At 42.3% G+C, this 21,556-nt stretch overlaps 1 protein-coding gene across 7 annotated transcripts in view; it reads right to left on the bottom strand.

Moving 5' to 3' along the window:
• The window catches only part of ABCA12 (ATP binding cassette subfamily A member 12), a 119,542-nt gene that overhangs the window by 33,103 nt on the left and 64,883 nt on the right, over positions 1-21,556 (bottom strand). For all 7 annotated transcript variants that reach the window (XM_068947850.1, XM_068947849.1, XM_068947851.1 and 4 more), the window contains 19 exons: positions 21,141-21,256; positions 20,346-20,452; positions 18,637-18,890; positions 18,391-18,503; positions 17,781-17,905; positions 16,814-16,987; positions 15,722-15,886; positions 14,524-14,725; positions 13,821-13,960; positions 13,160-13,279; positions 11,889-11,979; positions 10,377-10,556; positions 8,577-8,892; positions 5,871-5,985; positions 4,211-4,540; positions 3,084-3,153; positions 2,848-2,982; positions 2,010-2,165; positions 1,026-1,203 (listed from right to left, as the gene is read on the bottom strand). In XM_068947850.1, coding sequence (XP_068803951.1) covers positions 1,026-1,203; positions 2,010-2,165; positions 2,848-2,982; positions 3,084-3,153; positions 4,211-4,540; positions 5,871-5,985; positions 8,577-8,892; positions 10,377-10,556; positions 11,889-11,979; positions 13,160-13,279; positions 13,821-13,960; positions 14,524-14,725; positions 15,722-15,886; positions 16,814-16,987; positions 17,781-17,905; positions 18,391-18,503; positions 18,637-18,890; positions 20,346-20,452; positions 21,141-21,256 — 3,087 coding nt within the window. The remainder of the gene's footprint in view (positions 1-1,025; positions 1,204-2,009; positions 2,166-2,847; positions 2,983-3,083; positions 3,154-4,210; positions 4,541-5,870; positions 5,986-8,576; positions 8,893-10,376; positions 10,557-11,888; positions 11,980-13,159; positions 13,280-13,820; positions 13,961-14,523; positions 14,726-15,721; positions 15,887-16,813; positions 16,988-17,780; positions 17,906-18,390; positions 18,504-18,636; positions 18,891-20,345; positions 20,453-21,140; positions 21,257-21,556) is intronic.

Raw genomic sequence — 21,556 nt, 5'->3', positions numbered from 1 at the left:
TGCCACTCTTGCCATTATTAGCAAGAAATGGGGGAGGACTTCCAGATAAGACACCTCATGGAGGGCAGCGCTTTCATCTGGTTCAAGCAAATAATTAGCTACCTAGCAATGCCTAACAGACCTGAGTCAAACACCTTCTGCCTAGAATAACTACTTGCACAATACAGGTCATTTTTATTGCTGTCCTGCAGGGACTAAAGGGAGAAGATGTATCTCAGAGTGCCCTTCACCTTTCCAGAGCCTTTCCCTCTCCTGGGACTTTTAACCATCATTAAAAAGAAAAGGAGAGGTAACTTGTGACCTTACTCAGGATTTGAAATCTGCACTAAGTTTCTAGAAGCCATTATACTCTTCTGTATAACAACTTTGCCTACATTTTGCAAAGAGGGCATGAGATGAATTTATAATTAGCTGAGATGAAGCACACATCTGTCTTTAGTGGTTTCGGCTCTTCTAGGGCTTTTACTTACCCGCTTAAAGTGACTTTCACAGCGATGCATATATATGTGTGTATATATCAGTGAGGAAATCAAGTTCTACATGCTGTTATCTAACAATTCAAATAATAATTTATAAAAGGCAAGGCTGGAAGGGCTGAAAGGCCGATGGATTAACCCACTGCCCTCCCTGCCCAGCAAACATGTATGTTTGTACAGCTGAAACATACCATTACTAAGCTTTCTTGCTAATACCACTCAACGGTGGCGTGTGCACAAGCTACCGACAGCTTTCAGAGCAACCTAACCCTCCAAAGCATCACGGCACAAAATGCTGGAACAGTTGCTGTGCTGTGTATTACAGGAATCCTGCAGATTAAGAAGTATATTCCTAAGCAAAAAAGGACCCTTAATTCTAATAGACGGAGGTACTGCTGAGGTTGTCAAAGAGCCAGCTAAAACTACAAAAGAGATGAGGCCTAACAAAGCATCTCATTCAGCTTCACAATACTGTGCAGCCTCGCTTGCTTTCTCGTTCACCCACCGTGCCCTACAGAATAAAATAACTCTGCTTTAAAGGAGACATACATGGTTGTAGTTTTCCCAGCTCCATTGTGCCCCAGCAGGGAAGTGATATTGCCTTCATAGAAGTTCAGGCTGAGGTTCTCCACTGCAGCTTTGGATCCATAAATCTTTGTTATGCCACGGAGCGAGACTCCCAAGGTGAGATCAGTGGGGTCCGGTTCCAGGTGAGGAGGGGGCGCACCTTCAACACCAAAGGGAAAGTTCAGAGGACAGTTACTGCACTGAAGCAGATATTTGTGCTACTTTTTTCATCTCAGAGATAATCAGGGCTTTTTAAAAGATAGAACGCAGCAAAACTAAGTGTCTTTCAGCTGGGAATGCAGAGAACATTTTGTAGGATCTATATCATTTTGCACTCTCCAGGATTTCTCCCTTTCACTCCTGCAACTGCTAATAATTCCTGACAATGAGCATTAATCACTTTCAAAAAGGTCTCGTATTTAGATGTTTCAGGGCACCTAACTTAATCTGTGCTAAGCAAGCAAAGAAAAGTAGAGGTCACAGAGCAAAACTACTGAGATATTTTATGGTAGCATCAGCAAGCTCTTACCTGTGATCTCACAATACTTTACAGGTTAAATTTCTAAAGAGATAAAAACAGAAGTAGACATCCCTTTTCCCAAGTAGAAACCTGTATTTGCTTGTACAAATAAAAGTGTATTTCTACATAGAGCATTGTAGTGCAAGATAGCTATATCCAAGGTAACTGCCCAACTATAACGGACATATACACAAAGACACCTATAAACATCAGCATAGGATTTCCGTACCAAATAGCAAGTATAAATTAAAAGGCAAATCTCCTTTCAGATAAGTAACAGGTCCAAAATTTTCTTGTGCTACAAAATAGGGATCAACATAGAAATGCGTTTTCTGAGCGAGTCCACTGAACTAATGATTACAAACAAAACAATGCCGCTTTGCACTTTTGACTTCGTTTACCTAAGACGTAAGTTAGCATCACTACCCCATCTAGCATTCACATACATATCTTATTGTTGAGGGTGGCTTCCTTCCTTAACACCAGCTTGGTAAAGAGTAGGCCTCTTCGTTTCTCATTCCAGAAGGGGATATAACCGTTGTATTCGATCCAGTAAGACGGAAGCAATGGAAAATACCAGGGAGCAGCCATACCATATCTCCCTGCATTGGGAAGAGGAAAAATATTCAAGTATCTGCTTCTAAGGGAAGCACCGCTATTGAGGTGTGCTCAAAATTAAAAACTCCGCAGAGATCTCTCTCCTCTCACCTCCTTGGTGGGGGATTTTTCCTCTGACTGACACAGTAGGAAGTATTAGCTAATTTATTATTCTGAGTAACTCCATAGCCAGAGGGCTGGAGTACTTTACGTTTTCCACTGGGTAGATTTCTGTGTGCCAGTGGACTGCTTCATTAGGCGGGGAAGAAAAGCAAAAGACAAACCTACTGTCTCTTGCCCACGGCAGGAATTACTTTTTGAAATCAAATGATATAAGTAACACAACACAAAATCACTCGACTGACAAATGCAGGCTAGTATGCTCTGTTCTCATTTCCACCAACCAGAGAGCGCACGCATGCTCCTCTGTCCTTGGTCTCAGCTTCTTCAGCGCTCCCAACTACCCACGTGATAAGCAGGGGAACCCTAATGCCCTCCTGCTCTGCCCTGTCTCAGGATTCATAAACACTCTCAGATACCCAAGTCATGCCCCTTTTGATCCAGAAACAGAGGCATCCTGTGTGAGCAGACTGTCTTACTTCCTTAATCCTGGAATCAGCCAGTGTGGCATTCACTTTTTTCTACAGGAAACGGTACAGCACTGGCCTCGAAGCTTCACATCCTTACCTGGGAAAACATTCCTTATATACCATCCCAGGATGAAGTAAATGAAAGAGTCTATCAGGATGAGCCAGCACATCCAGCCAAAGGAAGTGTTGTCTCCAATCATTGGAGATTTATACATGTTATCCCATTGCAGACCTGCAGAAAGGAATTTAGAAATACAGACAAACAGAATCCACGTCAACGAAACATCACAATCGTGACAGCTCAAAGCACAGTTTTGTCTGCAATAAACATACCTATGCCCTGGGCCTCATATCGAGCAATGTATTGACTTGCATAACTGAACGCAGTTGGAGACAATAGGCTCTGTGGAATAAAGGAAATTGAAAGCAAAGAATTTATGAATTAATCTGAAAGAGAAATCAAGACAGTCAACAATCCAGTCTCTCACTGGCTTGATCCAGTAGCCAGAAACATTAGTGAGATTTTTTCCGATAGTCACAAAGAGCACTGGACCAGGTCAGTAATGGGCGGCACTTCCAGTGACAGGCTATAATTCTGCCTTAGTATCCTCCTTCCTTTTGTTTCCCATACCCAGGGCCCCACTTCCTTCCTCATACAGGGCCCTAGTCGTCCATGAGTAAACATATACTGAGCTATAATGAACATGGGTAATTAGCTGCCTTAGGTACACAGTCGCACAAACGGACAGTGAAGAGCTTAAAAGCAGAGTGGCTTTTGCAATTAAGTAGCGCTTGAGAATTACTTGACATGTGGCTAATAATTTTACTAGTTGCCTTAATGGGGGTCGCTTCCTGAATTCAGTGGACTTAAAGAAAATAAACCTGGCTTCTGATACCTAAGTATCTAGATAACACCTACATAATTTATTTGGCAAGGAATTATCTACCTATTTCTACCTGTGGCAAGAGGCAAGGCTTTACGTCTCTTTTCACAGTTCGGAATTTGAGATACATTTAACTAAAGGATGAACAGAGCCAGCTATGAGAGAAACACGCACCGTGCAGCCTTCATTCACAGCCCTGCTACCTAACCCCCTTACTGAACACAGCCTTGCTGTTCACAGTGGTTGGAGCTAACCCATTTTGCTTTGCGACTGCAAAAGGCAAAGTACATAGCTCACAAACTACTCTGACTCAGCTGACAGGCTGTAATTTATTAAAATGCCACAAGTATTGCTTTCAGGCATGGGACGCAACTAATTCCAGGTTTCCCTCGAGCAGGCCACAGACAACCTTCCTCATCACGCGCTGCAGCACTTGTAAACACCCACTCGTAGAGTTTAGAAAGGCACCAAACTCATGCCTATTTGTGACGCAAGTCAGAACAGAAGTGCAAGCTTAGGGAAGGTTGGCGTCCACTTCCACACACGTGACGTGTGTTACTGAAAAGCAGAACTTACCAGTAGGCTCTTCACAGAGAAGCTCAAATGATTCTCAATGACAAGCAACACAATGAAGGGGAAGAAGGTGAGGATGTATACAAGACTGCCCACCAAGGCCGCTATGTTGGTGTTGTTGAAGAAAACGCTGATGAAGTAGCTCATGGCTATGATAGAGAGGCTGTAGTCCATAAGGTACAGGAACAGGAGCGCCGTGTTTGTTTTTGGAAGGATGTCTCCCACTTTCAGTACAACGATGAGGAAGGTGACAGTGATTAAAAGGAAGATGGCACACTCTATGAACCAGGCGATGAAATGGCTGCTGACGTTAACACCCATCATTTTCATGTACTACACAGAGAAAGGTGAAAGAAAGAACCACAAACAACAACTTATTGAGAGAACTTTCTGCTGATACTGAACCATTTCAGTCTCCTCTTTTCAATGTCTCAATAGAGCATAAAATCGAAACATGCTCTTTCACATTTGGCATACTGCCATTTGATAGCCAAGGAGAAATCAAGCACTCACGTTTCTGGAATGCTCTGCATTTGCAAAACACTCCACTGCAAAGGATAGGACAGACAGGATCTACAAGTTCAAACTGTTGCAGCCCACAAGCCCCAAAGCAACTGCTGCCTTAGATCTGTTGCTTTTCTAAAGCATTTTGTTACTTTAAAAAAATAATACTATGGAACTAGGTGGCTTGAGTATAAAAACTCTTTTTTCAAAGTGTCTTCGAAACAAAAACATTTAACCCTCCCCAAAAGACAGTAACAGATAAATTAGCATGTTTATAATGAAACATTGTCTGATGAACAAGCCTGTAAGACTTGCACAAAACTGTAAATGTATATTGCAAAATCCAAAAGAAACAATGGCTGCTGGCGTCTTGCTGTCGATTATTATACACCTAAAAGGACTACTGACACCCTGGTTTTTAGAGGCAATGAAACTGGATTCCCAAAACTAGGGTGAGGGCTATCAACCAGCCACTGGGGGTTCATTCGTTTAATCTCGTTACAGTTCAGAGTGCCTTCCCTTCAAAGTGTTTTTTGGTGAACCGGCATTTGTTTCCATGGTACCAGATGAAAAACAAATCTGCTCAAGCTTTTGTTGCTTGCTGAAGCTTAGTTTTACAAAAGTTCTTCGCTGTTCATCTCTGCTGACTTTGTTCACACTGAAAACCTGAATTAATTAAGTAAATTCCCTTCGTCTCAATGTCATTTCTTTTCCAGTAGGCAACCTGAATCAAGAACTCCATTTCAGAGGAGCTGATGTAATATGCAGCACCTTCTGAAATATTAAGTATAGTAACTTCAAGGATAGAAAATGAGTCCACTTTTCATGTCCTCATCCCCACTAGGCATGATTCAAAATAAATTTTTAGAGAGCACTGAATCTTCAGCAAACTTGTGATTTTGTGACATCCCAAAATTTCTAGTGTTCAGAACAACAAAGTAACATTCTCACCACTTTAAGGGCAAATGCTCTGCATTTTTAGTTTTGAACTTGGTTACAATGTCAGAATTCAAGCAGTGCAGGTCAAACAATAGGTATTTAGAAGATCATTTTCCTTAATGCTCATTTTGTTCTTTTTAATGTTGCACATGAGATATACTACTTACTAATAAGGAAAATCGGTTTATAATTTTACATGCCACAGAAAGCTTCAGCATACCTCATAAAGCCTCAGATCTTTCTCCTGAACAAGTGTTTTAACAAAATCAGCTATAAACAGTACCCAGGCAGCCATCAGAGCAAATGGAAGAGAGTAGGTCACGCTGGTTAAGAACCTGTAAAAGGCAAATACAGGCTTTAGCGGAATACAAAATATTCTGAGGATTAAGGATTTATAGTGAATATATTTTTCAGAATAATACGTTGGCACAGGAAAAGACATGCTTATATTTCAAAACATGGAGTATAATTAATAATTATAAAAAAAGGCTATTTTGCCCTTGCATTGGATTTTGCATTCATGAAGCTCCTGGCTGTTTCAAAAACATTTTTTTTTTCTTTTTTAAACCACAGAGGGACTTCCAGCCAGATTCTGGAAGCAGCTTTGCTCAGTACCACCACTGGCAGGAGCAGGAACTGCCACTGGCAGGAGCAGGAACTGCCACTGGCAGGGACATCTCCTGGCTCTCTGACGGGGTACATGTCAGTTTGAAAAACCACAGCAGCGAGCCATGACTCCCAGTTCTGCCAACAGATATAACGGCCAAATTTTCTGATTAGGCCATATATCCTGTTACTGAGTTTGGATTTAGGCACTTCCCAGCAGAGAGACGTGTCTGCCCTGTCACCCCACAGGCAGGTGTTGCAAGGACCCAAGCCTGCAACGTGGGTTTCACAATTCTCTGCTCCTGGCTTTAACCGAAATCTTCCCCCCATGCCAAATGTGCCCAGAGAAAAGAAACAACAATGGCTGACAGTTAAATTCGCCTTCTGTGATGGAAAGTGAGCTTTTATAGCAGGAGATTCACTTCATTGCATCTACCAGGCTTATGCTTTCCTCCTTTATTTCTAGACCGGGCTCTAAACAAATTTCAGCGTTATGCCTGGGAAAAGTTTAATGTACGGTAACAGTAAAAAATGAACTTTAGAGTTTCATAATTTTCTACCTGAAAAACTGAAAATTTTCCCCAAAGCAGTGCTTTCAGGAAGCGCTTCCGAAAAAACGAACCCATATTTATAACAAACAATAAAAAGGCATTTCAGTAGCTCTACTTTTTCTTTTTTTTGGCTACCGCCTTGTGCATGATCTCTAGGCTATTAAAAATTCAGCACTTCCCCGCACCTTCTGTACAGTGGTACACAAGATTCTCTCGGTTTCCCTAGAGGATGGCAACTATGTGATAACAATCAATACAGGTCCATTTTATAATGACTTCTACCGGATGCAATTCCAAAGCCTTTAGGTATTTTAATAATTGAGCAAACTCATGTCCCTCTCAACCTAGGGTAGGGAGGGAATCTCAAAGGCAAGCTGTTATTTTGGCAGCCCAAAAACAAGAAAGGAAGCAGATAGCTCGTAGTAAACCTCCCAGCAGCCAGTTAATCATGGTATAGAAGAATCTCACCACAATAACCCATATATTTGCTGCAAGAAGTTGACATTTGGTTTGAATGCTTACTGTCTATGTACTTACAGGAACAATAAAGTGGCAGGCACTTTGTATGCAGTTACCTTAACAAGAGATTATAGGTCCCTAGCTCTCTTAAGCGACCGGGCGACATATGAGGTTAATGCGTCTGCTACAGCGCCCATTGTCTTTTAGCTCACGCAGGAGAGATGCAGGCTTTTCAGTAGACAGAGCTCCTAGGTTCAGTCTGTACTCTTGGTCCAAGCGAGACGCTCATATCGTCAGCCACGGTTTGACCACCCACCCTACCAATAATATTTGCTGAATGTCCTTCAGCGCTTTGTAACGGACATGAAATTCCTTCCCTGTGTGTTTTCCACCCAGTTTGGCCACCAGCTGAGGTCAGGGTAGTAACTCTGAGGAAGCACCATGTTGCCAGGTTTCCAATGCCAACCAAAATTATCTTGCCAGAGGGGCAGGTCCTCAGCTGTGAGATACTGGCTTCTCTGTATTGCATTTGGCAGAGCTACAGTTTATACTAGCTGCAGATCTGGCTCAAGATGAGTGGAAAGATAATCCAAAACTTTTTGATCTCTTTTATCATTCAAAACTTATTCTGGTCCACACACTGTTCACACTGCACTGCTCTATATAACAGGCTGTTAACCTTGACAACTCATTGCATCAAAAGCTCCTGTCTTCCTTCATTATTGTGGAGATGAATGGTACAATTTCATCTTCCCTCTTATTGTTCTTAACACATCTGAGAGAGAGGCACCTGTACCGAAAACTATTCACTAGGCACTGAATATTAGCTAGAATTGCTGGAATGAATAACAAATACCACAGCTAGATAGCATTATCGAGGAACAGAGCTCAAACTTAGGGACTCTTTTTTTCTTTGCCAAGTAAATACATTTTCTCATTGTGTTGTACTGTCTGGATGTAAACACCTGCAGAACAAGCTAATGATCATATCTTTAATGTGAGTGCTGCTGGTTCAAGTCTTAGTTCCAACACATGTGAAACAGGGACAGCAAATTTCACCTGCTGGAAAACCTACAGTTACCATGACAATTCAGGTACGTACAAAGCACTGAAAACAGAAGATTGGGCAAACAGAGGCCATTTATATTAGAGGCCAAAATTCCCCCTTTTCTGACCCTTGAAAAAGGAATTTTTGATTCCTGTCCCACGTGAACGTGGTGGTAAGGAGACCCGTGCAGCGGGTGAACTCCATCAGTCAGGTGAGATGAACTAACAGAAAACACGAAGACAACAAAATCACACAAACTTACATATCCTTATTATAGCAGGGGTAAGGCATGGCCTGGACTTGAACAGCTACATCCTCTGGACTCTTCCCAGTCTGTAACTCAATAATGGCTCTTTCAATGCTGTCCTGGATATAAATGAATGCCCGGCTGTAAATCTGGCTCTGTGAGGTTGAATTGTGTGGGCCCACTGTCCAGATCCGCTCCCTTATTCTGTTGGTGGTTTGAGTAATCCTGCTGCTCATTCGGATGGTGTAATTGAGCACAGGCGGGAGGGCCAGAGCCCCAGGAACAGCGTGCCGAGGGGTGCTATGACTTGAAGGCAGCTTGAAAATGATACCTTAGAAAAGAAAGGGAAAAAGCTTTCCTTCACTAAGAGTCCATAGCAGGAGAGCAGTACATGCAGATATATAAGAAGTTCTAACTTCTATTAGCCTCCTCTACGCTACAGTCCATCATCTAGTTTCTTTGCTACACAAACAATGCTCAGATCAGTAGGTTGCTTATGGTCACTACTGAGGGTTTGGAAGCAGAAAGCATACATCACGGCAGCTACTCATACTTCCAAACGCGACTGATGAACCTGGATGCGAAATACACCCCCCAGAGCCTGAAAAGCTTCTCCCACCGAACATTCAAAAAAAAAAAGGCTCTCAAAATAACCAGCTGTGTTTGGAAAAATCTTGGTGTTAACGTGGACCATCAGACACTCAGCATATTGTGTTTGTCACTCAGCATACACACTGTTCCCGAATGTACTCCATCTACAGATCTTGCATAGAGATGCTGTAACTTAAAAACCTCATGGACATTGTTTTGAAGAAAGTGGTGTTCGCGGCCTGTGCACATATTTTTGTGCACACAGAACTCCCACAAAGGTGAGAAATGTTTGAGAATCTAAAAGCTTTGTAAGTTCCTGTTAGGCAATGGCATGCTGTAAATATAGTCTGACAGACAGGATTTCTTTTTGTTTTAAAATGACTATTTGAATAGAGGCAATGCCACAGAGGGTTCTCTTTCCAGAGTATTTTGCATAATTATTCCATATACAAAGCATGAAACTGAATGGAGGACAAACATGGAGGAAACTTGTCTATTCCTGTTGAAGCATTAATATCATCATGGTCTGAAGTTTGAAGAAAAGGAAAAGTTACTGACAACACTTCAATTATGAGATGTAAAACTAAATCACTAGGTCAAGGGATTTATAAGTAAATGCTAACCGAGGAGATACTATGCTTTTTTTTTTTTTTTAAAATAAGCCTTTTTCATCATTCACGTTGAGGTAAGCTCCTATGCCCCCTGTCCCATTCTGTGGTCTGACCTGAAGCTGCAACCCACTCCTACAAATGTAAAACTGTGACCATGAAGAGACACTGCGGTATTGACGTGTTTGGCTGGAATATCTAAAGAGTTTTATGATCTTCTAATAAAGTAGACGGTCTCGCACCTTTCTTGATTAAAGCACTGTTTTCCCTTTAGAGGGAGGCCTGAGAGAAGGCAGCTTTGCCATGAAGATCTACCACAGGTATCGAAACTTTGTTCAGCTGAGAACTAACCTGGAGAAAAGACCAGTCTACCAAAGGCTTTCTATACAAACAGTGAAGGTGTAAAAACATGTAGGTATAAAAAGGAGAGTGTAAAACACTGCCATAAGGAGGTCTGAGTGTGCTGTTTCCACGCCACTGGGTAAAGACCCATTGTTGTGTGGTTGGGGCCATGACCACAACAGTCACTGGTGGAAAGCCAAACCTGTTACACTGGACTCCCACCCTGAACCTAGGCTAAGTCTAATCAACAGGGATACTTGAGACGGTCACATACTTGCAAAAAGTTCATTCTTCAGAAAGAGCTCTTTGGCCACCATTTCCATTTCCTCTAAGTTTCTGGCTGCTTGAATGCGATTAAACGAGACACAGGAGGACACATTGACAGCAAGGGTAGCTAATGCATTCAGCTGATTGACAATGTCAGCGTTGTTCTGTAATTCCAGACGAATATTATCTGGAATAAAAATAAAAATCAGTAGCGTCACCACACAGCAGAAGAAGCATCAAGTCATTTTGCTCTTTACACTAACAATGACACCAGGAAAAAAGAAAGCATCATACTAACCATTAAGTGTAAAATACATTTCTGCACTTAACAGTGCAATGAAGGCATGCTGTTGACCCGATTTTTATGTTAATCACTTGTAATATACTCGTGAGTTTGCCCTTGGGAGGATGCCAGCAGTGGAATGTGACAGCCATCCCAAATCAGAAACTGCTACTAACCTGCTGGGCTTTTAGACTCGCATGTGATGCTCGCCATTCATTCCACATCTAATGTTTTTTGATGTAATCAGCATGTCTGCTGATCTGCTCTGTCTCAGGGGAGAATGTGCTTTTTCCAAGCACATCAAAGAAAAGTTAGGTCTGTTGTGCTGATGTGTGTACTAAACCTGATAATGCAGATTAATAAAGATGCTGATGTTTCCCGTCTGTTTTAAAAGCTGACTTCATAACACAGTGTAACTAATATGGAACAGCTGCTGCAGGGACAGCAGCTGATTTTACTGGAAGTGCAGACAGAGGTGCTACTCATGAGATGACTAATATGCAGGGTTCATTGTAAACAGTAGGTTGATATCCTTTTGCCTATAACAGACTAAAACCATCCCCAGCTTATGCTGAGCTCTGCTTGTAAAAGTCACATTTGTATTTATAGGCATGGCCATCTACTGAAAAAGTGGGAAGGGGCTATACTCCCAGCTAGGAAGGGGCTGTGATCGCTGTGCTGTGCACTAACAGGGAATGTCTCCACCATTTCTGTTAGCTGATGACCCCCATAATGCAGATCAGCAACTCTCACCATGAAGGACCACGCAACACTGCGGAAGAACAGCAAATACTGGCAGAGTATCTTTCTTAACAATGTCCTTGGCTTGATCAGCCTGGGTTCTTTTATTTGATCCCTTCCTCTTCTGCTCTGGGAAACTTTTAAGCTGAACACTGATGGTGATGAGAGTGAGCTCTCTACAACATTTCCCACCAGAGTCTCAGGTAGCTCATTTGAAGTGATAATTACAGCTAAACAGTGTCCTCCAGTGGCCACAATCAGCTGCAGAGATTCCCATCCTGCTATTCCTTCAGTGTTCATGAGCAAGCCCTTTGCTTTCTAGGAGTCGTTGTCCATAAGCTACTAGATTTTTAAATGACAGCTGAGATTGCCTTGTGCCAAAGCATCAGACACTGGCCAGAGGAAGAGCAGTACCAGAAGAAGGATGCAATACGGTGACTCAAACTACCAGGCCTGAAGTACAAACAGGAGGGCAGCATACGTGGAACAACTTACCCAGCTCATTTATTTGACTCAGCAGTTCAACTGCATCCAAATCCACCATCAGCTTGATAAAAACCTGCACAAAGGGATTCTGCAGGGCGTTCTGTCAACAAGCAAAGAGAGAAAGCATCAGTTTGACCACAACCCCCGTGAGCTTATTCAGTGTATTTCTAAAATAACACAGACCAGCTGCCTTCACAGAGCATTGTACAACCTCCTCCTACTCCTTATTTGACCTTCCATTTTTCACTCCCTGTGCGTTACGATGAGGAAACGTTAACAATGAAAAGGTCTTACAGAGCCCTGTGAGTCCAAGCTGCTAGTGTTTCCTGGAATCAACAGACGACACCTATTGACACCGTCAGGCATTAGACTCCCATGGAAAAATCCTGGGCCTGAAATCTTTGTTAGTAAATGTCACTGCTGTCTGCTTTAAGTCCTGTGAACACAGCCAGAGAGCAATGAATGGGGTCCGAGGTGTAGGTAAGAGACCAGCTGTGAGAGTTTTGTTTGTTTCAATTGTACGTTATTCCACGAACAAGTGCAGTCAACAGAGAATACTTCATTTCACTTTTACATATTCCACCCTGGATTTTCTCACTGTGCCATGGAAATTGCAATGAATTCCAGCCACTAAAAAAATTAACTTATAATGCTTTGGGGTTCCAGAGATCTCATTTTTACAGAAAGCCACAATAGTTTTGTAAGAAAAGGAGACAATTTTCACAGCGGAGAATGCAAAGCAAGTATATGAAACGTTACAGCATTACTGCTTTCTGCATCCAAGCAAATATAGGCTCCTTAGGAGGGGAAAAGGAAATTTTATTTAGATTCACTGAGGTACAAAGACATCTTCTAGCTCTTAGGAGTGTACCCACAACTACATGCTTATTATAGACACTTTTTCATTTTCTGAAAAAGTCATTTCTTGCCTGGTCTTGGCTGGCTGGATCACTCCATCAAGCAGAAAGTTAATTTACAAACTGAAGAGCGTTCCCCACTCATCTTAGCCCTCCAGCAGGCCTCAGCATGACCAAAGTGACAGGGAGCATATTACGAACATATCATTTCAGAAAGAGGATTTGCATGGCAAGGTGCTTCAGGAGTATTTCTGTTAAGGGAACAAACAGGCATGCCTGGGAACTCAAGGACAGAAGCCTGAGAAGGGTTTCCTCAGCTAGAGTAAGGTGTCCCTGAAGCCACTGGAATCTCTATTTCGGCGAAGAAATCCATCCTCCCAATTCCCTCTTGCAAGAGGCACAAGGGAGATAAGAACCTCATACCTTGATAATCGGAACTGTTTGGTTTAACTTAGTCAGTGAATTCATGATGACAGGAGACTTGTCCAACCATTCCTGGGACTTCAGGGCTAGGTCAGCCATCTGCTTCAGGGTTGTATTAGACTACAAAAAAACCCCACAACACCATATAAAGGTCCATTTATTCATTGCCTTAAAGCTTAAGAAAAATAAAGCCAAGACCAGATTTGGTTTCTTTAGGAAAAAACACCTTATCAGTGTTTGGCTAAATGCCATTTTAACACACGCTAAAATCGGATGTAAGGCTCATATGCAATGTCTAGAGCATGTCTCGGGTGCCAGCTTTCCTTCTACCATTGTCCTGCTTGCCAGCATGTGCTGGCTACCATTTGTCCTGGGAGATCTCTCTCTTTTACTGGCTGAAAATATTGGGGTGAAAGTTATAAACTGAAGGCCTTAAGAAATCCATGTTATAGATACTGCACCAACAGCAATTGCTTGGCAGTAAGATTTATATAAAGACAAAGGACGGAACAGCAGAGATACTAGGAAAAGATACTTTGACTGAGTAACACTCCAAACAGGCAGAAAATAGACTTTGCTTCTCCAAAAAAACAGCCTGTGTTGGATATAAATTAAAATCTCTTTGAGTGGGCAGATCCTGATGTATTATAAACAGTCATACCTTCTCCATGATTGCTCGAGTTTCTGGAATATCTGGTGTATAAAGGATCTTCCCAAGCACCATTGGTTTTAAGAAAGACCAAATTAAAGCTCCAGTAGGGGTCTTGACCAAGTCCAGGTAAAAGGATAAACAGAATGGGGCTGCAAGGGGAGAAAACCGAACAAATTGCACAGAGCACAAGTAGATCAGATACAAGAAAGCTACCAGTGCGTTTTTCCTGTCTGCCCAGTTTGTTCAGAGCCCTCCTCACTGACATATAATGTGCCTTGACAAAAGTAATCCGCTCCCCATCTCCTGTTGCTGAACTCAAGACAACCAGAGTCTCACTGTTTGAGCCAAGATTCTCTGCTTGAAGGTTAAATGGAGTTTTTGTGAACTCAGAGGAGCTAATAATGTCAGTACAGTCAGAAAAACTACATATCAAGAAAAAGCAGTGACCTGTCAAGCCCTAAAAAGCCCTAAAAACAGATCACCAGCAACTGGGAAATAGTGCAGCACCAAGCACCGCTCCTCTACAGGTGCTGTTTTCCTTTTAACTTTTATGAAAATAAGCCACCAATAAATAGAGCAGTGCAGATTCTCAGCTAGCAGAAATCATCAGCTCTCCAGAGACATATGGGTGAACAGCTTATTGCTGAATCTCTCTGGAAACATTTGGGTTTAGCTCTGAAATGTTTTTGCCTCAAGGTAAAGCCAAACTTACTGGAATCATGAGGAATCCCATATTTCCTCATCATCTTTTGGACAAAGGCATCCTCTGCTGAAGAACTGTTGCTTACAGGGTCTCCAAAATCAGGAAGCAAAGACTCAAAAAACAGGGGTGTGATTTCCTGGTTGCAGAGAACTTTTGACATGGACTTAAATGTGCCCTGTGTTATCCTGAAGTCATTTGATTTCAGTAAGGTCTGCAGAAGAGGAAAAAAAAAAAAAAAGCAAATATATCCTGCATGCTAAAAGCATCCCATTCTGAGGGAAAAGAGGGATGGCAGAATTAGAGAGCAGGAATTAAACATTTTGGCAGATTTCTTATCAGTTCTTCTCTCTACAAAACAAGGGGCTTTCCTTGGAAAGTCTGAAACTACCTGCTTAATCTTTTGCACCCTTTTTTGAACACATGAACATAAAACGTGCCCTTATGGCTCACCTTTGCTATGACAGATGTGGGGAATTCACTTCAAGGCATGAGATACAACGTGGGAATTGCCTGTAATGCGTGTAACGAGGGTGCCTGGCAACACTTACAAACCCTGGGTTCCAAGAGAGAGTTTGTCACACAGATGTGCACATCGCTTACCTCCATCCAGTCCATGACTACATATGGCCCTGCCATGACTACTAGGTAAAGCGATTACCAGTGCTAACTGGGCTGCCGTTCACTGCAGATCAGAGCAGGAGGGGATCCAGAACTGGAGGAATTCAGTAAAACACTTAGAACAGAAAACAGCTGTCAAAACAGGACTGGGTTCATATTGAACGTTTTGAGCAGCTCTGACCTGTTGGACCCGATCTAGTGCATGCTCAAGCTGGAACAGATTTTTGCTGTTGACTTGAATGGTTTTGCATGGCCTTTAGTGGGCAGTTCTCCAGTTGTTTTCAGAAGCTGTACCCTTCTACTGCACCTGTATATTTCCTTGAAAGTCTACCCTGCTTCAGGATGCTCGTTCATCTCCCTGCCCCTTAACAACGTTGTCAGGCTCATCACTGTTCCACTGCTCCAAATCAACGCACTCACAGGAAGGGAACATGGGAGTTGGACAGAGACTCTTCTTAGGACACTGCTGCTTTAAAACAGATTCAGTAACCTATGATTTTATGCACCTTTTGGCCTCTAGGGTAAGAAATTTCTGTGCAAACTGTTTCAAAGGCATACCGTCTCCAAAGCAAATGCACACTACATATACCTTAGTCAGAGGCACGTTTCTAGACTGCCGGAGCTTTCTGAGTGAATGAATAGCTTGTAGCAATGGATGCACGCCAGATTCAACCTGGTGTCTGAAATATTTCATTTCTGTTAGAAGGCCTAACATCTTGTCCACAGGTTTCTGAAGTTCCTTAGGGAAAAACATCTACAAGCGACAAGAAGGAAATCAATTACAATTAGCAGGAATCGCTGTGTGCACGTGCGTGCACGCACCCATATTCTTGTGTTAATCCCAAGGCAGAGATTGTGGCTTTTCAAAACTGTTAGGAGGCTTAGGGAACAGAAGTCCCATAGGAAATGAATGGGATTTGTACTCCTAAATCCCCAAGTGCTCTCGCAACCCCCTCCCTTCAATATTACATACTCTAAACAGTGCATGTTTTCCAAACACCTACAATTGGGAAAGGTATATCAGAAATTGGCCGGCATATAGTCTGAGCCTCTTAGAGGTAGCATATCGTACAACAGGGTGGTCAGACACTACAAATGGCTTTTGACCTCAGCAAAATTCACTGGCTTCCTCATTTCATAATCTGTTTTCCCCAGGACCTCCTCTGTAGCATTTTTAAATATGCAGTCAATACATACTTCTCAGCAAACGTATTTAGGCATGTTGTTTACATAGTTACACATGTGGGATATCTGAACCATGCAATTACCTGGCAATGACAACTAGATTAGGAAAATATATTTTTCAGGGCTTTCTTCAGGGCTTTCCTTTTCAAAGAATAAAAAAATTTGCCCAGTGTCGTATTTTTGGGAAGCCTGAACTCAGCTGGGAACGTTCAAGAGGTTGCGACAGCATATAAATGATACCAGCAGATAGGGAGACATTTAGAGTAGGTCCAATGTCTGTAGAGGAGGTCTGCCGGTTTACACCAGCTGGGATCTTCATTTATATCCACATTGTTACAGCACGGATATCTAATAAAAATTACTACATGAGCAAAGCCTGATCTTTGGCCTGTGTAAATCAGCATAGCTTCTGGCCACCGCAATGATATTTTATGACCTTTTCAGCCACTACATGCAGCAAGGAATAGTCCTAGCACTCTACAAATCCAGCACTAACCTTGTATAGGAAATTGTAAATGTCTAAGTGTCGTAAGAGGGTGACCCCCAGGATGTACATCTTACGAGTCCTCTCTGAAAGAGAGAGAGCGCAGAACTCCTCTGCTACTGTTTGAAGCTGTGGGTCAGCAGGATGGACAGCACAAGACTGTAGCTGGACGATCTGAGAAATGAACTATGGAAGAAAAGGAAAAAAACATTTGTTAGGGGCTAGACTGCTCCAGTACGCATGGATTAATCTTGCCTTGTCTTCAGCCCTGAGAAGCAGAATACGCCTACCCGTTACTCCTGCTTCAAGGAGCGAATCTTAAGGATTGTGTTTTAATGCCAGCTTGCACAGCAGTAAAGACTTTTATGGCTTCAATCTCCTATTGACTGACGCGTGCAAAGTTTGGAAAAGCGTGCGCTGTTTGGGGCTCAGTCCAGACTAGGTGTTTGGGAAGGGGAAAAGCATCTGGAGCTCTGCTTGCACAGGAGGCTGAGGAAGGCAAGCTCATCTCTCATTACAGAGATCTGTTCCCTGGGAGGCTATTTTTGGATCCCTGACTGCTCTCATGAATCCTGGTAAGAATTGCGCTTTTCCATCTGGACTGCAACAACTCCTCAGCACGGAGGACCCCACTTAGTCCTCATTAATCTGTTACAGCGAACTGCGCCCTTGCTACGGATTTGAGCAATCACTCACCAAGGAGTCTGTGGCTGCTTACCAGCTACTGGTGACAGCCAGAGAGACCATATGGCTCTCAGTCTCCAGCAGCTGAACTGATGTTAGTGACTTCTTTTACTCCATACCCGATGGCCACTTCTGATCTGTAGCATGCTACACTGTCTGTCCCTGCGGGACCGTATATGTCTCTGCTGTCACGATTTCAGTGATCTGTTCAGCTGCATTCACCAGCAAATCTTGGATTTAATAGTCTGAGAGGTAAAATCAAGAGGACCTCCTCCCCGAATGACAGCAAACTTACCTGAGTGCTGTTTTCTGGGAGAGATGCTTCCAGGAGAGCATCAATGCTGGCTGTAGACATTCCTGTTGTGTTTTTGAGATCCTCTTTGAGCTGGTCCACATTTTTAAACATCTCTCTCAACTTTACTGTCAGGCAAACCAAAAAACCAATTTATATTACAGCTTTCTCCAGACATACAGCAATCTCAAGCCCAGAGGACTTTGTGCTTAGGCAAACTTTGCTGAATGTTATACCCAGGGGCATAGCTCCTACTCCTACTATCCCTAGATCTGTCAGCTTTAACTCACAATGGAAAATTTGACAGTAAAACCTGGCATATATGACTCTCCTGCAAGTTTTTTTTAATGGCAGTGACATACAGCACTTCCATCCTTTACCAAAATCAAAGATTTGGGGCTTTCAGCACACAGGGCTTTTGGGGGCAATAGAGAAAACAAAGCGTAGTCTAGAATTGGCTCTAGATAAAGGATCCCAAGGAAACGGTGCATGCTTATTTCATTAAGACTGCTTCTTCTTGACAACTAAATGCGTCCTGGAATTGCCAGCAGAAATTATGGTATCAGTGATGATGTTCGCAGACCAACATTGTAAAGTAAATATGGGAAACTACCTTGCTCACTATTATCTCTTAAATTCTCAGTGATGTTCAACATGGAATTCAAAGTAGTCATATACTGAGGAATCTCTTGAAAGAAAGCAATTTCTGGTACATTTTCTTGAAACCTAAATTAAAACAACAACAACAACAACAACAAACAAGAAGTAAAATGGGGAATATTAAAAAGAAGGCAAGTAGCCATTCAATCATTTCATAAACAGAGGACTAAGGAAGCATAACTCAGAAAGAGAGCCTCACCACTTCATTTGCAACTGGATGTTTGTCGCATCCCCAATTAGAATATCTTGAAGCTCTTTGGAGATTCTTCTGCGATTCAGTACATTGGTCACAACTTGATTGCTTAGCTCAATAACGCGGAGGAGCTGCTCAGGAGATTGTCTCTGTTCACACAGTTCTCCAAAGCTAACATTAGGAAGATGGCAAATATGCTGTATTGACTTAAAACTCTTGTAGTCACAAAGAAGTTTTGTCAGATCCCAGAGGTGAGATATCTTCAAATGAAATTTTGAAAGGGAAGAGAAATAAACAGACGCCAGTTAGATGACAGAATTATAAAAGGCAAGCTTTAAAAAAATCTAGCTGTTCTTTTGCATTTTTCTTTAGGATTAAATGCTTTTATGTATTTAGTTCATTCGGAAGGTCTCAGTTCACAACAACCATTCCTGTATGAGTTTGTAGCAGACCTGGCTACACAACCTTGCACAGGATCTAACAAACCTTGCAAGCCTTACAATACCATTTCCTCTGTCCAATGTACAAACACAGTGATATCCAGTTTGGGCTCACCTGTTGACCAATTAATCTTCCCAGAAACCAAACCAATCTACCTTGTGCGACAGATTCAGCCTTTTGGACACCATATGGCCGTCCCTACTAGGACAGATGAGAAGGAATTGGCTATAAGTCAGGACTTCCATCTCTGGCAATGTGCTGTGTAAAATTGCAATCCTTTGCCTGCTCTTCATACCCTGGGCTTCCCTATTGCCTGTCACTGTTACTTAGATTATCAGTCTTTCATGGCAAGAACGGTCTTCTGTTTTGTGCCTATGAGTACACGGCACATCGAGACTCATGGCATTATTGCTATGGAAATATTAAGCAGCAACAGCGGGGCATACCAATGCCTTTTGAAAAAAGGGTCTGAATGAGAGAAGTAGAATACTATAGTGCTACATATGTATACTGCATGTGCAGGCATGGTGTAAGAAGCATTTTATCAAAACGAGGCACTGCTAAATCCAAACCTAATGAGCAAATCCATGAATCAGTACTGCTTAGGTGGATAAACTCAGAAACTGTTATGGTATTTTGAGACCTCTAGTGTTAAGGGAGCATGCGGGGAGCCAGACTCCAGCCACACTGCAGTTGGTATAGCTCAGTAGGCACAGTGGTAACTAACTTAGTGGTACTGCCAGTTCCACTACTTTCAACAGGTCAGAGGTATCTATCTGCTGTTTGTGCCCTTGAAAACTCCTCCCTACATATTTCTCAAAAGAAGCCGAGGCAGCTAGGAACTGGTAGTATCAGTTTCAGCTCTGCAAGGTGTTTTGCTAAGTCTAAACCTACCGAACTTTAAAACTACTGGTGTACTGATTTATGAGGAACATGCTGTCACTGGCAACCTGTGCAGTGCTCATGCTTTTGGGACATATGACAGAAAATAGCAGCCATTCTATAAAACAGGCTAGGAGGACAGGAATAGCTCTACCTTCTCTGAAACCTGGGTGCACACTGGGTAGGGGCTGGTATAGGAGACAAGTTTCTCAGCCCAGGTTAATGGCAACCTTTAAGTACAGGCAGCAGACATAAAACAGATTTTCAGTTCTGCCTTCTATCAGTTGTTTTTCTAAAACACTGTTTTCCATGTGCTGTTTTCCAAAACCTCCACTGCACATTTATATATCACTGTGGGATGTCCTTCAAGTCAGCATTTTAAGCAGACTCACTTTTAGCTTCAGGAGCTCTGGTATGGATGAATATTTCTCAGAAATATTATTTTGCATGAAAGGGTCCTTCTTCAGATGAGTTTGCTTTAAAAGCAGTGTGAAGTTTTCTGCGGGAAGAAAAAAAAAGAAAAGTTATTTCAGACAAAAAACACCTGACTTACAGAAACTTTACACATGACAATGTCTGCACTTTTGCTCTGAGGCCTACTGAGCATACCTATTTTCCACCAAATTCACAAAGCTTTGGAGCTAAGACATCACACTTGGAGACCTGGATTGTAACCTTCTGATCCAGGCTGCGCAGGTGCTCTGCTCCCATAAAGCAATCTACCCCACCCTGGAAACAGGACTTGTGACTATGCCTGAGCCTTTGGAAGCGCTCAGTATCTCTGTGAGCAGATAATCCTCTCAGGTTTTACAATAGGCATATGCAATGAATAGCTATGTGAAATACGTTAACTCTGAAAATAACTACTGCCATCTTAAGGGCACATAAAGCTGTGAAGGGAATATGGGTTTCTATTTGTAAGGATTCTTTATCTGAGTGTCAGCAAACTATCATCGCACAGCGAAGAGTGCACATGCTTTTTGGATATAGTCGGACGGAAAATTTATATCCATGATGTGATATAAGTCAAACAAAAGGAGCTTGCCTTCCTGAGGCCTCACAGCTCCACTTAATTGCCAGCAGCTAAAAATGCATAGCACCTTTCTTTCCCAGCATTAGATAAAACACTTTGAAAAGACAGGCGCACTCCAGCTTGGGTCCCACAACATTAATGAAATCATGATTACCTGTCAGTTTGCTGTCTTCAAGTTCAGTGGCATTTATTAAACACATCAGGTAAGGACTGTAGCTCTTATTCACTGTCACCTGTAAGATGGTGTTTTCAAATTCTAAAAACAGAAATCTGAAAAATAAGATGGAGCTTAAATGAGTTTTTCTTTCAGACACAAGGCATATTACTGTTTGACCTGTCAACTGCATAGATGCTACTCCTTGGCAGTTGTAAATAAAATTTCCAGATAAAGCCAAGTGTCTCATGACACTTCCTAAGTGGGTACCCTCCCAATTCTAGGTCATCAATTCCTTCTGCTGTTGCTGCCCAAGCTGTCGGTCACTTTCAAACCACACGGATAAGAAAACAGGCTTGAAAGGTTCACGTTAGACAAGAGATAAGAGTTAGAAACACTTGCTTGGGGGAGACTGA

This window comes from Struthio camelus, chromosome 6, assembly GCF_040807025.1.
Source record: "Struthio camelus isolate bStrCam1 chromosome 6, bStrCam1.hap1, whole genome shotgun sequence".
NCBI lineage: Eukaryota > Metazoa > Chordata > Aves > Struthioniformes > Struthionidae > Struthio > Struthio camelus.
This window is presented reverse-complemented; position numbering and strand designations above follow the sequence as displayed.